General features: G+C 41.2%; 2 protein-coding genes and 1 long non-coding RNA gene across 9 annotated transcripts in view; 2 read left to right on the top strand and 1 right to left on the bottom strand.

Moving 5' to 3' along the window:
- Nucleotides 1–16,926, top strand: part of LOC129604011 (uncharacterized) — a 237,442-nt gene that overhangs the window by 13,056 nt on the left and 207,460 nt on the right. The window lies entirely within an intron of this gene.
- LOC114853122 (inactive N-acetylated-alpha-linked acidic dipeptidase-like protein 2) overlaps nucleotides 1–16,926 on the top strand; it is a 539,927-nt gene that overhangs the window by 340,798 nt on the left and 182,203 nt on the right. For all 7 annotated transcript variants that reach the window (XM_055508329.1, XM_055508328.1, XM_029146091.3 and 4 more), the window contains one exon: nucleotides 2,208–2,351. In XM_055508329.1, coding sequence (XP_055364304.1) covers nucleotides 2,208–2,351 — 144 coding nt within the window. The remainder of the gene's footprint in view (nucleotides 1–2,207; nucleotides 2,352–16,926) is intronic.
- Nucleotides 10,035–11,476, bottom strand: LOC129604012 (uncharacterized). Its single transcript, XR_008694535.1, has 2 exons — nucleotides 10,835–11,476; nucleotides 10,035–10,403 (listed from the first exon to the last, which is right to left on the bottom strand). It is a non-coding gene; the product is annotated as an uncharacterized LOC129604012 (long non-coding RNA).

The raw sequence follows: 16,926 nt of genomic DNA, 5'->3' as shown, positions 1-16,926 counted from the left end.
ACGAAAGACGGCAATGAGCCCTATTCAGATTCCTGGATAAGAAGAACGCCAACAACTATTTAACATACTGACTATTGTCACTATCCTGAGTAATAACAATATAATACTATGAGTATGTAATACATTATGCTTTGATTTTACTACTGTAACTCCTGTTGATCATGACTAGCTGTGATGCTCTGACATGCTAACCTACTGGTTTATCAGTGGAAAGTAGATTAGTGTTGGGCAAGGAGACCAGAAGCCTCATGTACAAAGGGTACTTACGCACGAAAGCCCGCTGTAAGCACAAATCTATGCCTAAGGTCAGATGTATCAGAAACTACATAAAGTAGAAACAAGCACAAACCTATGGTAGCTGGCATAAGTACTTTTCTACTACTATTAGCCCATTAGCAACAAGAAAAGGTGAAACGGGGAAACTGTTAATTACGTGAAAACGATCATTAGTCACAACAGAGAAAAACGATAAAAAATTAATATACAGCCACGCATCTGCAATTAGATGAGATGATGTAGAAATATGAACAAAACGGGCATACATATATTCTACAGCTCTGTTAGATGATCTGTCCGAGGATCTAATAGAGGATCTATTAGAATCTGGTAGAGGCGTCTGTTGTTGGATTGTAATGCAGCGAGAACCTGCACAGCCAGCGCACATCCTGCTGTTGACCACACTATGGGTCCAGCCACGGGGGCATCCAGAGGAAGCTGCAGACTAGTGGGTAGTGGACCCTGAGCCGGTGAATTGAATTAAATGAATTAACATATTTATATAAATGTGTGTAACGGGAGGAGTCTGCTAATCAATCACCTACGCTCAATTCCACGTTAATTGGTAAGTACAAAGAAAACACGTAGTATTAGTAGAGGTTGATACATCTGTACTTACACAGTTCTCTGGATTTGAACTTACGCCAAGTTTAGTAGGAAATCTATGCAAGTCTTTGAACACGAGGCCCCTGGTGAAGTTATTTAATATCAGCTGGGGCAGAGAGAGTTGGAAAATCAGCAGGACAGTAGCTCTCCCTGCTGTAGGCAGTGAGTGGTACTCACTGCCTACAGCAGGGAGTGGCAGATGTGATTCACCACAATGCACATGCGATATTTCGGACACAACATCTTAAAAAAACAGTCTGAATTTATCAAGGGTGATGCCTAGCTTCATCGCAGTAGCTCTCCTGTTTGACCACCTCACTTCACAGCCACCATTTTAGTAACTGTGCGACATACTGTAGTTAACAGTAAAATTAATGCAGATTTTAAAAATACTGACCTGCTGTCCACAGGGGTACGCTGCTGCCATCAGTGGTGCACATTTACTGTATCTGTATATAGAGAAAGCATATGGGTTTAACTATTTATGTACAGGATAAAAATGGTGCCGTTGGAGGTCTGCCACAGTCCTGTTCTATGTAAATGTTGTCACTCTTGGCCTGTTTAATCTCAGCAGAACAAGGCTGTGAGGGTAAATTCCTCCTGACACTCCTTTAATAATAGACCATCACATACAGTTTCCAATGAAAATGAAATTCAATTTTGTTTTCAATTTTGCAAGCATTTCCGCGTAGTGTTGTACCATGATGTATTCCAGTTTGATGGTGCGTTAACATATGGTCTGTCTCGTAAAAAAAGTAGTGAGTACAAGGCTTCGCAAACAACACACAACAATGATATCACTAACAGTGTTGCTTCGCACAGGAATAAAACATAAAATATGCAATTTTCCAAAACTACTGCACTGTACATCACAAAAGCTATGTATGCTGTGCTTTCAGGGCATAGACCATCCAACCATTTTGCTCTGTGAAATGTCAGTGACATTTATAGTTTAATACAGTAAAATACAATGAATTTAAATATGTCTTCAAAATCTAATTAAAGAAGGGACAGAGATTATACCTAAACAACTGTGTGGCACAGCTCAGCCAAGGCAGATGTAGCAGTGAAAGGTATTGTGTCCTTCCAATTTAAGATGAGTGTCTTGTACTGTGGGTCATGGCCATGTAGTCTTGTTTTATGTTTGTATGTTTTACATACAGCAATATGTAAAACATATTGTTTGTGAAAGTACTAGAAATGTTCAAATTAAAAAATGCTAGCAAATGAAAAAGCAGTGGAACTAAAAGAGAACCTTGAGGACCTCCTTGTGTAGCTTGGTATTGTATATTGTCCTGATTCATTGCTTTTGTATTTCTCTCTAGACGGAATGTCAAAGGAGTCAGCAGGGAGTCTAACGTCTATGTTAGTTCAGCCCATTTCTGCCTTCCTGGCCAAGACAATACTGTCCTCTTCATCAGCGGCACAGGGGGACTCCTGCATTCCAATAGCCATGCCTCCTAACACAGGTAAATACAGCATTATCTTACTAGGATGCTACAGTATATTTAATGACGTGACGTATTTTATGTATATGCGCACTGGGATGGAAACTGATCCTGACTAAATGAAACCTGTACTTTCTGTAGTAAATCCACTGTGTTGTACCAGGTCCAATGTCTAAAAATGAAGTTCGTTAAAGATATTTATATACGGTAGCTGCAGTTGTTTCAGACTGTACTTTCACTTTTTATACCTTTCACTCAAACTACATGACGAGGCTGCTTGGCATTATGGGTACTGTATTGTGGGTATTATGGGTCTGCAGTACTTGGGTCCGAGTGTTCACTATCATTAACTATCTAAAGTCACTAGACTTCCAGTTAATAAGTTAAATATCCACTCAATTTCAAGTAAATCCAGTTGACACCAAATGGTGCTTCTGGGATAAGAATTGTTCTATTTGCCTTATTCCCAAAATTAGTAGCAATTGACTAAGCATGAAAATAATCTGTTGATTTATAAAAAATGAAGTAACTAAATCTATTATAAAATGTCAAATTACAGACAATGTCAAAGAAGCAAGGCCACGTTTACCAAACAGATGGATTCTAAATCATCCTTTCAATGGACCACATCCTGTGCAGTGATCTCAGCTTTGATGATATACAAGCATGGCATTCTTGGAAATGGAGGTCATGGCACTGAAAGCCTGAAATGCACAAAAACCATGAGCATGAAAAGCGTTTGAAAAGCAGGTTTAGCTGTGTTGCTGTGAGTATATGTCTGGGCTGTTGTTTTTCTGTCCCTCTGCTCTGTCTAAATGGATCACCTTTACCACTCTCGGCTTCCTCCAGAATATCAGTCACATTGCACGGTGACTCAGAGTTTATAACCTGGAATTTGCACCAACAACAGCAAGGTTGAGTCACAGAGTCCCTAATCTCAGCTGTGGTGCTGGAAGTGTTTTAGAAGTAGTATGCACCTTTGTCTACTCTGTCTTCCTCTGTATAATAATTCGCATTTCATCTAAAAAAATCTTATATGATGAGCAATTATTTAGTTCAACAGTTCAGAACATGATGTTCTATTACATCAACAGCTTTGAGACAGGTAAAGTCTTGAGCCAAATCTTGCATGTAGATCAGGTTTTTAATGTGTCTGTGTTCTAAAAATGACACATAGTTCAGGTTTTGTTTCTTTTACTGCGACACATGCAACATGCATGTAGAAGCTACTGAACAGGAGAGAGAGGCTACAGGTTCCTTGAACCAGAGTCAGTATCTCTCCTTTTCGTCCGGCCACATGACTTAATATGCATCTGCAACAATTATCCCATTAAAAATAACATAACTGTTCATGCTGAGCTAATGTAATGTCCAGCACATTTGTTCAGAGGCATTTGCACAAATCAAAAATGCATGTCTTATATTGAGGAGGACAAAGCCCAAGGCCTTGATGACAAATTCTTCTTAGTAATAAAAACATAACAGTAGCTGTAGTCATGGTGGTGATATAGTCACCCTGGATGTCATTTTAATGGCACTTTAGGACTGCGAGTAATAGCTCTTAGCAGCTTCACTTCCAAATCCGTTGGCATTGAGCTATAGGAGACAAAATGCGCTGGCTGCATGAAGAGAATTAAAGCTGAGGCCTCCTTTTGTGTCTGAGAATCCTGAGAGTTGGTCAGTGACTCAAAGCCTGAAACTATCACTGCAACACATCATGTATCATCGCAGCATTACAGTACTGTGGAAAACAGCCTCTGAAATGATAGAGAGAGAGACAGGTAGCAAATATGCAGATCTGCTCTCTGACCCATCTTTTATTACACTCACATTTTAATTGTACATGTGTTTATTCCCTCCTTGTTCTTGCTTTATTGTACTGTATAATTACTTGATCGGTTTTTATTGCAGTGCAGTTTTGATTGCCTTGAAATGGGACTTATCTCTTGGGTGCGCCTCATGTTCCGGTCAGATGTGGTTGTTAATAAATGTAGTGTGGCTGTGGTGACAAAGGAACTGCACTAACAAGAATTTACCTTAGGAGTCACTAGGGTTAAACACACAGATTGATGGATTGCAGTAATGAACAAGGGTGTTACTGCATTTATCTTTGAAGGTGAAGAAGGATTGAGATTAGGGAATGGCATCACTGGTCCTGGTTGCTCTCCCTCTCTTATGGCAGCCTCGCCCTCTCGCCTCCTCCACACCCATTTCCTGTACAATTTCATATATTATCTGCTTCTACAGAGCATAGCCTGATGTCTGATGCTAATCATTTAGGGCATCCTGAGTGTGTGAGGTCCCCAACACCCACTCACCTGAGTAACTCATTGGTGATCACAGTTCTAAATCGCTCTCAATTGTGTTTTGCACAGACACATAAGTATAAATGCCTCACTTTCATGCATCCCAATAACATCTTGTCATTATGTCTTACCATCTTCCAGAAGGCTGTTTGTTTGTCCATACTCACCAGGACCCTTTAGTTAGGATGGAGGATGAGGCCTCTTCCTTGGACAGAAGCCTTTTTAGTCCAAGGACCTACTGTATGTGATGCTTCTGCTCTTGCTCTGGTCCTGACAACCAGGGCCAATTTCTGTCAAATGAAAGAAAGGATTTCTTCTGTGAGAATTCAGATTTAGTGACACTAGGTATATTTGTATGTATTGTTTAACTGTCTGTTTTATAATCTGAACATAAAGAACACCAACTTTGAGTAGATGTACCAGCAGTGAGCTCTTTGGACGTTGCTATTCTGTCATCAGACTTTCATACAGACCCTGTTTAGTATATTGGCACAAAGGAGCTGCTGTCTGTACTTAACCCTAATCACTCATCAACATCGGAGGGTCTGGACTTGACTAAACCTATAGTTATCAGTGGGTGCATACAACAAATCCCTGGCCAAAACAATTAGATTAACACTGGAAAGTGAATGTACATATCATTCGTTCATTCATTCATTCATTCATTCATTCATTCATTCATTCATTCATTCATTCATTCATCCCCTTAGTCCTGATGTGCATTACGTCAGCTATAGGTTGTGTTTTACTGAGCTAATGTTCACGTCATGGGGTGCTGAGTGAGTGTAGTGAACAGGGTGTGAGGAGCATTGAGGGTGTGAACCTCGTCTTATCACCGCAGGCTTCTACCACACTGCCACCTTCTGTTCTTTCTGCTTGGCATTTCTCCCGCCACTCACTGCCATCATCCTACTCTCAGCTATTTTGGTCAACATGTGAGGGACTATCCGCTCATGTTGTCAGTGTGTTTGCCGGTCCCGGTGCCGGTTGTCCATTTTCATTTATTCCTCAATTCATCCAAGCAGCTGTTCACCGACTGGAACGATGCTCTCTGCTGTTTGCCATGTTGCACAGATAACAGTTGCAAACACACACACACACACACACACACACACACACACACACACACACACACACACACACAAACACCAAATCAATGATGCACCAGAACAGCCACTGGTCAAAGTCTGGTATTTTTGCACCCATATAACAACAATAAAAAATATAATTAACATATTGCTTCAATCGTAAGATTTGTGCTATTTGAGCGATACTATTTGAAAGGATTTTATTTTTGACTGTCTCATATTGGCACCAGTGGTTTATTTGACATTTGTTTATTCGTGTCACTGGTATAAAAACTATTTTTATATGACTGTCAGTAAATAGCTCTTCAGTTGATGAACAGTTTGTCAGATGTTGTTCCAGCTCTGCCAGTTGGTGTTATGAATGTGTGTGTACTGCCCGTCCCTCCTGCAGACGACAAGGGGACGGGCATCTGTGTAGAGCTCGTACAGCCAATGGATCTGCAAGGTAGGCTCTTTTCAGAAGTGTTTCCATTACATGAAATGAGTTTGAAATAGGGAGAGAACTGGCACGAGAGCGAGAGAAACAAAAGAGAAGGCGAAGTGGGAGAGAGATGTAATCTGTCTCCAATCGATTGGCTGCACCTCTGACCACTCCTGGGATCCCACTATCATTTGTTTCCATCTGTCTGCCTCGCTTCATTTTTTCCCTCTTTTTAATTTCTTTATCCTTATTTTCCTCTTTTAACTCCCATTCAATTAGAGCTGGCCGCATCGGTTGGCTGTTAGTTAATTGCTCAGGGGCCTTCCATGGAAATCACCAGACCCTAACGAGATGATGTGGTCGACCACACGCTGTTCTCAATGTGTGTCATTCTTGTATGTTTCTATTTTATGGAAACATCGACAGTATTACTACTTGTAGGATTTTTTGTATATTGTAATTAATTTTGTTTATATTCAGTTCATCCATCTTTTTTTATTTCGTACATGGTCTTTGCATCTCTTGTCTCTTCAACCTTTTAAAAACGATTCATTGACTGTCCCCATCAGGCCTCGGGCGGTAGGTTCTGACTCTTGCAGTGGTTTGTCCGGGACAAAGATGAACAGGCAATCACCAGGATAGTCTATCACTACTACCCTATTTGGTGCTTTTTGTGTCAACAAGGGCAGGATCTAAGGCTGTATATACTATATAAAACAGCAACAAAATCATTACTTATATTCATGAAGATACCTGCTTTGCGCCAACAAATAGGACTGCCCATTAGCTCAGTGTAACTGTCTTATGGCTACACATTTGATTGCGTTTTGAAAAATATTTTTTTAGAAACGGGGTAAAAGTCAGATCCCACTTTAAAGCATAGAGCAGGAGATAAATGTAGAGAGGCTCCAGTGTGGTCACCCTTTTAACATCCATCCATCCATTTTCTGCCTACTTTTTCTTGTGGGGGGCTGGAGTGTATCCCAGCCTGCTGAGGGTGAGAGGTGAGAACAGATCGCTAGTCTATTGCAGGGCCCCTTTCAACATTCTGAACACATTCATACAGCTTGTTTACCACAGCGATTTTTTAGAGGAGACCCTGGTCAATAAACCAATCTTCATGGAAGGTCTCCTACAGGACATGTGGTTGTTAAGATATTGCAACTAACCGTCACCCAAAATACAGAACAACATAGTCAGAGGTTTAGGAGGAAAGATTCAAAGCTTGGTAAAAAACAAGCTAAGGTCCAGTTACCTATCAGGCTAGGGAGTGACGGCGAAAACATGATCTGACACAGAACTGCTGACTAAGCAACAACTGTCTCAGGACCTCCAGTGGCAGGTTCTTACCAGAGTGGTTAGAATGAAACGCACGCAGAGATGAACGCTTTCTCTACGTTGTGGCAAGGAGGTCCATCAAATTCACCAACTGTTTCAGAACCTGGCACTGACCAATACAATTTAAAAATGCACCAGATGGTGTAATCAGGCAGTACAAAAGGTGAGGAAAAGACCCACAAGTCCTTTTGTTCATTATATATGAGAAGTCGGGACTACAGATGACTACTCCTCCCCTTCCAGCGCTGCTCTCCTTCCAGGCTTAGTTTGATGACGATAAAGAGTTCAGTCACCAATACCATACATTTCCCAGCTGGGTAGACACAAAGAAGTAACGGATGCAGCCAGCAGTATTTATACCTCTGGGACCGTCAGGAGCATTGATCTTTAAAGGGCCCATATCATGCAAAATCCACTTTTTAGACATTTTGGAGCGTCCCTATGACTCTATGGGTCACATATACCCACACTGAGCACGGTAGAAATGCATTTCCTGCTTTTTTCACATTTTGAAAACGTAAATTTTCTCATCCAATGAAAACAGCCACGACCTACTCTGAGGCCGTGTCCCAGTTGTCGTCACACTGGTTGAAAGTTCTCCTTGCAAATCCTGAACCACCACCCCCACAATGATCCCGAACCAAAACTGGACTTCCGCCATTTCCCCCCTCTCACTCACCGTGAACAGACCAGCACGGCAGCGCCCAAGTCCTCCCATAGAAATAGTTCGGTTCTTAGGTGTTCTAACCAACACCAAAGTCTCTTCACTTTACCAAGGGATCAACAAGTGAGGATTTGTGGGTCACTTTTATTTTTAACGGACCGGTGCCAGAAACACTGCCTCAGCATTTATACGTATGTGCATTTCAAACGAGGGTGCGTACAATGCTGGATTTGTTTCACGGCTCCTGTTGGAAAAAAAGGACCTATTCCTAAAGTCCGTCATCCACTCACTGAAGTAAGTACATGCTTGATATTTATAATGTTTTAAAATGTTAGTTTGTGTGAGTCAAGTTACTAGCTAGCTATGCTAACGGCTACAGCCATTCGACCGAGCCTTTGTCCCCTTCAAATGTGCTCATATGGGCTCCTGCAGCCACACACCTGTGTGGAGAAAAGCTAATGACTAACGGCATCGAGCGGCTACGGGCAGGGAGCGGTGGGTCTAGCGTCTGTCCTTTTTCTGTAATCGCATACACCTGCGGGGAACAGCTGATCGTTATCGCCCTTCCAGCTGCGACAGACAGGAAGCAGTGGATCTAGCTCGCTGTAGTAAGTTTGTGCTTGATACTTGTGATATCTAAATATGTTAGTTGGGTCTGTTTAAAATGCAGTTACCCACATGTGAGACAAGCTAATCGCTAGCGTCGCTAACGGCTACAGTGAGTCAACTGAGCCTTTGTCCCTTTCAAATGTGCTACTCTGAGTTGGTGCAACCACACACCTGTGTGGGGAACAGCTAATAGCGATGGGCCTTCGATCGGCGACAGGCAGGAAGCGGTGGATCGAGCTTTTGTCCTGTTGACGTGCTGCCGCTCCTGTTTGTGTGTTGCGTTAGCCGATAGCATGCCTTTAGGCCTTTGCACTTTAGAGCTACAGCTGGTCGATCGCTACAAAAAGAACCTGCAGATGAACGCGGTTATGTTTATTACCCCGTCCTGTCCAGCCTAAATCAACTTGTGATTTGGGGTTATGTCATTGTTCTATCAAATTCTAACATGATTAGTTGGAATGATTACTGTGTTGTGTTTCAAGCTTAGTTGCTAATTAGTCACATCTCTACAATACCTGCTGCTTATCTGGTCAGTTACCGATAGCTTGTACCATAGCCATTATATTTGTAGGACCAATACAATTTACAGTAAATGTAACAGTCTTTTCTATACTGTAGGAGGGCAAATCCCAGTTGCCCACATGCAAGGAGGCTGTCAAACAGAGAAATCACTGCAGACTGTTGGTACACAGACATCTGCCCAGCTCAGGAGTGAAGGTATGTAAGTTTGTATGTACCAACAGTAAGATAGGTAATAGAAGATTTTAATTGGTATATACTGTTTAGATTTTATATTTGAATTGTAACAACTGTTTATCTGTTGTTTTAGCACAGACAGGCCTGTCCTCTTGTTTGGTTTAATTTTTTGTCTGGTATTGTGTGTTCTTACATTAGAGAAGGTTTTGACCTACATAATAATTAACATTTCACTAATCTACAATTCTGATTGCACTACCTTTTGTTTTGATGAGGTGATGGTGAGGACAGCCACAGCTTCCATCTGGTAGAGGACTGCTTCCGCTCAGTCTTCCAAATAGTGATGAGAACAAGGATCACCACATCTCCCTGTTTACCCTACTTTCATGCATTTCGTCTGCAAGGCCCTGCAAAAGCTTCTCCTTCGTCCTCAAACCCCCAGACTTCTTAATTAACTCAGTAACCTATACATTGCACATTGGAGTGTGAAGGTAACAGTTTGTTCTAGCTTTGGAGTAGTGGTGTATTTTTTTGGTTTACAATAAAGTTGGCTTTAACTATTATGTATTTCACTAAACTCTGTTTCTGAAGGGAAAACACTTTTATTTAGGAAATCATAGTATTGAAATTACATGTTTTTCTCTTTCTAATATGGTAAGCTATAAAGTTGAAGCGGCCATAAATAAAACGCATATAAATTATATATAAATAAAGTTAAAAAAATTCTTAATGAGTGTTGCACTCACAAAAAACACATTTTTACTCAAACGGTAAAGGAGTTATTCTACAGGTGGTCTACATCAATCATACTATGAGTGTTTTAGTGTTTTATCCATCAGGAAACTGCCTTCATCTACAACCCAAGCATGAAGAGATGGCAACTCAGATTCTTCACCCCAGGAATCCTCAGCACCAGCTCACTAGCCTCTGTAGACTAGATACCTGTAACAACTTTAGATACAGAGACATATTACTGTCAAATTTATCATGAATGACAAAAAACATAATTAAAAGCAGTAAAAATACGTTAGGTCAATATATAATTTGAACCAATGCTTTTTGTTCCCAGGTAGGTCATGCAGTGATTGCTCTAAATATTAATGCACATTTTTTAAATAAAATTGTCAGAGCAGCAGCACAAGTAAGACAAAAACAGTGAAATGTGTAAATGTAAAATGTATTTATATTATTTCAGCTATGCTCTCAAACTTATTTATTTGTATAATGTAAGCTAAAGTAGTGTTTTCTATTAACGAGAGTTTTCCAGGTAAGTCGTGTTGTGAATATTGAAGCTGCACACGCCATTTAGCATTCGCATTAGCAACCGCTAGTCGCTTTGCAAATTACATAAATCAATTAAATTGAAGTAAATGCGACATTACCAATGAGACACATCTTGCATCAGCCGAAATGTGGTGACTTCAACAGCCTCCTCTTCAGCTTCAGGGTCAGATTCGGGATCGTAGACGTATGGTTCTACAACGCTACGAATCAGCTGGCTAATGTTGTGCAGTTCTGCAGTGGGTCTTCTTCTTCTGTGGAGGATTGTGGTGGATTGCATTCTCAATGTCGCACTACTGCCACCTATTGTATCGTAACCGTGCGGTGGCTCGTATCCATGGAGCCAATTTTAAAAAAAAAACAACAACAAAAAAGGTATGCGCTTCCGCACAGAGGTGTGGTGAGCAGCTTCGCTTGCGACACGCCCAGAAAACACAGCGTTTGCTGATGGAGAGTGAAAACCACACATTGACAGGGGCAGTGTGGACGATCTAAAGGGTTTTATGGGATGAAAATTTACAGAGACCTTACTGAGACATTAAAGTCTAATATTTTTTTAGAATGAAAAGCATGATATGACTCCTTTAAACATCAAACTGCTGTGTGGGGCCTGGCGAGATCAAGTGTGCCTTGTCAGTGCCAGGGTTCCAGGTGAATTTAGTTTAACTGAAGTGAGGCAATGTAAAAATCTAGGGATGAAAGGTCTGTAGAAGTTAGTCGAGCCCAAGAAACTCTGGAGCTGGTTCTGCACTTCAAAGAACCTCTGGTCTGAGGGTCTATTTTAATGTTACCAGCTGGGGGAATGCATCCTATGATAAAAACAGTCTGTGTGATGGTTCAATCTAAGAGACTAAAACCTTCTAATGTCTTCAGTGCCTGATGACCTGGTCCTTCAGCATGGAGTCCACGCTTCACCACTTCGCAAAAAAAGATTGAAGAATATGTTGCACTCCAAAGCAGATGGGATAAGTGGGAGTGGTAGACCTATAATTATATCTACAGTTAATCCAGATTACTTCCATCTACATTCTCATTCAAAAGCTTAGAGTACAAACTGACTCAAAAGAAACTCACTTAAATCGGGAGTCTTCAGCTGAGGTGACACCTCTACATGATTCCTGAGGACACTAGTTCTGTGAGGGAATGGAAAGAATACTGGCTGGATCCTGGGTAATGGATGCAGTTGCTGACTAGACTAGAACCAAGAGAATGGAAGGTGCAGGGGGGTTGTGAGGTGTGGCAGCCAGACTGTATTGCTGAGCTTCCCTTTTTCCATAAAAACTGTACTTTTTCAGCAGGGTTAAGATAGAGTTATCTAAACAGTATGAACAATTTTGCACAAGAACGGCTGCAGCGGAGATAAGGGAGGACCAGGAAACAAACCAGGAAGTCAGACAACAGTGTGTCTAAGTGGGAGAATATGAATTGGACTGGAGACACCTCTGCCACAACTGACATCATTTCTGTGTCATCAGTATTAGTATGTACACTGTAAGAAATAAAAGAGGGAAACCGCTAAAACTTGCCCAGTGGCACCTGTACATGTCACTACTGAAACAAACACAAATTGTGTTCTGAGGACAACAGAAATTAATCATTGTTACATAATAGGAGCTGGTTCAACTTTGAATTTTAATTTATTACAACGTGACTCATTACACAGTTGGTCCATATTCCTGTAAAGTAGCAACTTTACAAAATAAAACATGATTGTACTTTATCAAATTTGACACGGCAGATATAAAGCTTTAAAATGATTTTGAACTGAGCTCACAGCTCAAATGTAAAGAAATATGCAAACTGTGTTTTATTAAGCCTCTTTTTCTTTCACAGTACATTTTAAACAAATTAATATAAAGCAATAATATTACTCCAGCAACTAAATTGTGCCTGAATTCCACTTATTTTCTAGCACACATTTTTTTTTATTTCCCCCTTTTGTCTGTCTCTGTCTCGCTCTCTTTCTTCCTCACCCGCTCTCTCTCACTCAGAACAAATGGCAAAAGTGTAACAAACTTCCGTGGCAATTACATTGTGAGACCACGGCAGGAGAAGCGAGCGAAGCAGAACAACTTGAAATGGCTTTATAGAAAGGACTCCCAGGTCCGTTAATTACACACTATTGATTACTGTGTGCAGGTTTCCAACATTCTCTTACTGCTTTTACTTCCCAGCTCTGTGTTTAATACCCTGCAGAAGATGCTGTAGAGGTGCTTCTAAATGTTTCACTCTATGATTTAATCAGCTTTTTTAATTAGGCGACACCTTGTGTTTTAATGCACAGACCCGTAGATGATGAAGTAGCTTGATTTTTTTCAAGATGGAACGTGTCTCCATTGGACTCAAGGCGACTGTATAGATTTAAATATATAACAATAAACCTCGGCCTCATCATCCACACATAAACAAAGTATTTTGGAATTAAATAAGACATCATTTTATTTAGCAGAGTTTTTTTTCATTTTTTTTTTCATTCACAACTAGATTGTAAATTACACAGATGGTGTTCCCACCTCTGCCTCAGAACACACGTTTTCCCAGTAAGACACCTTTACCCTGTACCTGCCCCAGCAATGGTCAGACTGAGAGGGGGCGGAGCCAGTCGGCTGGACTAAGGATTTTTAATCCTGCAGCAAGCTGAAAAAAAACAGGGTGCTAGTCTCGTTTTAACCACCAGGTGGCGCAAAGATGTGAGGTCCGACTGTTCATTTCTATCTGTGTCTGCACATTAAGCACAAAAAACGATGTCATGGTGATGATGATGTCATTAAATGTGGAGTAGTTCATTTTTAAATATTATAGATTATTATGCGTCTTTGCTCGCTAGTGCGCTAGTATTTGTTGTCAATTGCCGAAGCTGCTGATGTTTTTACACAGTTCCCTGGCCAGCCGAGAGACACGCTTTTAAACCCGGAGGACCTGTTAATGTGTCTGCACACGCCGGTAACACAGCATGTGGTTGTTTGGGTTGGCTGTCATGGCAAAGTAGTCAAAACCACAGCTCCCAGTAAGTCCAGTAACTTCGTATTGTAACGAGAGACCCCCACCATCTTGTTTAAAAAAGGACAAACGGCATTTATTCAAACCAATAAATGAGCTGAAAATGGTGTTTTCAAAACCAGACACATTAATGGATTTAAAGCCGTTTCCCATTTTCTCCTTTTGGGGAAAAACAAGTCGAATGTGGCATTGGAGCATTTTGCCAGAATGAGCTTCGCAAAGAAAGGACACTTAGTTTCCAAAACGCGACCTAAGCGTCCCCTCAAAGATTTCTAGGTGGGGACCAGGACCGATGATTATTTTCGAGGGGATTTTGGATAGACAGTTTTTCGAGCAGTCCATAATCAAACGCACAGTGGGGCCATATATTAGAAAGTATATTGAAACACGGCATCGGTTTTTCCAGGACAATGACCCCAAACATGCTGCAAGAGCCTGTCTGGAGGCGGAATGAATCAGCTGGGTGCACACACCGACGGAGTCCCCTGATCTGATCCCCTAAGAATTAAAAAACATCTGGCTTCTAAAACCAATGGTCTTTTTCTTATACTCCTGACATTAAAAACCTTTCACTTCACTGCTTTTAAACGCAGTTCCTATGGACGTTCACATAAAATGTGTAAGAGGATTTTATTTAATATAAATAAATACATTGCATTAAATCTTTCTCCATGGCGCGTCAGAACGTCAGGACTCAGCAGATCAACAACGCATTAATGCAGCAGCTTGTTTGTTTTACATGTGCTTATTACGCACGATAAACGTTAACGTTTTTTACTGATTGAAAACGAAAATAACTCCTGCTCTGCAGCATAAACCACTTTGACCACTTTTAAGTTGATCAAGTTAAACAGTTAAAACAGTAAGACATAGTCAATGTGTCCTTTAAACGGAAGCTGCATTATTATACTTTACCGTAACGACATTTACCACAATATCTGCAGAAAAACAATGTTTTATTACACAGGCAACAGAGTGGATTTGGAACTCGCTTGGCGCGAGTTACGGCGTCTGATGTTGATTCAGTCACTAAAGCAAACTTCACATCCCATCCCCTACTACATATTGGCACAGAGACATTAACATATTGTCTCCACTCGGTCAATAAGTGTAAAATACTTTAGCTCCGAGACAAAGATCTCTCCATGGGAGATCGGGCGCGTGATCAGCTGCACCTACGTTGGCTGTGAGACGCCAAAACCTTTCACTTGACTTTTTTTAAATGCTCTTCTTATGTCTGGCAGACTACCACTGCTAACTTGTAAATGATATTATATAATAAAAATAAATAAATTGTAATAATTTCTCTCTGTGGTATGCCAGAACGCCAGGAGTAAGCAGATCTCCGACTCATTAATGCAGCAAGTTGTTTGTTCTGCATATACTGATTCTGCATGAGTAATAAGGACTGTTTTACACTTATTTAGCCAAAGACAAAACTCAAGAGGAGATCGGACAATTTGCTCAGCTGCACCTAGTCTGTGGAACGCTCTCCCAGAGCACACGAGAACGCCACAGACTCTGGACGCTTCGTAAAACGTATTTATTTACCGGAGCTTTCAAAGTCGGCAAAATCCAGAGTCGCTCAGATTTATTTGCGACATCTGATTCTCTCTTATTCTGTCTCTTATATCATAATAAAATCAAACGCTGTACGTGGGAGCACGCACTCGGTCTGTCTAAGCATACAGTACAGCTGCTTATTTCGGTTTTGAACTGCCACAACTACTAAATACTAAATACTAAAATACTACTATACTAAATACTCTATTAGTCATTTGTTATTATCTTGTAGGCCAAAATATAAAAATGACATAACATGCTGATAATTCAGTAATTACAACTTCTGCTTTCCAGATTCAAACACGGGACAAAAAACTGACACATCAAAGCTGTTAAACAATACACCAACCATTACACCACGGAGACATTGATACGTATTCTACATGGGCCTACATAACATGAATATAGGACACAGGGGCCAGTGTGGGGGCTGATCGCCACCTATAGGCCAAAAAGACGTAACACATGCACATTGAAAACAAGGTGATACCGCGCTGCAAATGAATACAGATTGTGCTAAAGGCTGACACTTTTAAGTGCTACGACTGTATTTGACCATTTATTGTTTTAGCTTGGGCTGTGAAGTTTGAGTAAAGCTACAAGCTGCTGCTTGTGTGTTTTAGACTGTCAGAAATAGTGTTAGCTTATGTTGCTAATGTTAGCTTATGTATTAGCTCTAACTGGCTAGCTAATTTAATAATACTACTTTATTTTGTAGGCAACATCAGCTTCACTGCTGCCTGATTCATCTGGGATGAAGTTAATAGGGAGATGTGTGTGTTAAGTATCATTAGTTTTGTCCTGTAAGTTAAACAAAGCAGCAGTCCAAACTAGCTTCAGGATGCTAAGGACAAACCAGAAAAAATAGCAGGGACAGAACGAGCACAGAGTAAGTAATATATTACTTATATTACGTGGAAATTAGGCAAAAATCAAGGCAGCTCGGAGGGAAGTGAGCCAAATGACAGAGGCCCAGAGAGGTGCAATGAAAAGACCGATGCCCAAGAGGTACAGCCAGATGCCCATACCTGAAACTGCCAAGCAAAGGCTACAAGCCTTGGCCAGCCGCCTAAAGAGATACACCAGAGATAACGAAGCCAGACGAATAAACCGGCTGTTCGCAACACAACCTGCGAAAGTGTACTCTCAATCGCAGGGTAAGAACAGCAGAGCAGACCCACCAAGGCTGGAAACTGAACAGTACTGGAAGGGTATATGGGAAAGGGAGGCATCACACAACAGTGATGCACAGTGGCTGGTGGATCTGAGGGAAGACCACAGCAACCTCCCTGAACAGAATCCAGTGACTATCACAGTGGCAGACATCCAACAAAGAGTCTCAGGTATGAAAAACTGGACAGCACCTGGCCCTGACATGATCCACACCTACTGGCTAAAGAAGCTCACTGCAATCCATGAGCGCCCGGCAGCACAAATGAACCAGCTGCTAAGGGATGGGACTCACCCTGAATGGCTAACCAAAGGGCGAACGATCCTGATAATGAAGGATCCCTCAAAGGGTGCAGTCCCATCCAACTACCGGCCAATAACCTGTCTCTCCACAACATGGAAGCTCACGTCAGGCATCATCGCAGCTAAGATTAGTGGACACATGGGTCAATACATGAGC

This window comes from Betta splendens, chromosome 4 (genome assembly GCF_900634795.4).
Source record: "Betta splendens chromosome 4, fBetSpl5.4, whole genome shotgun sequence".
Lineage (NCBI taxonomy): Eukaryota > Metazoa > Chordata > Actinopteri > Anabantiformes > Osphronemidae > Betta > Betta splendens.
This window is presented reverse-complemented; position numbering and strand designations above follow the sequence as displayed.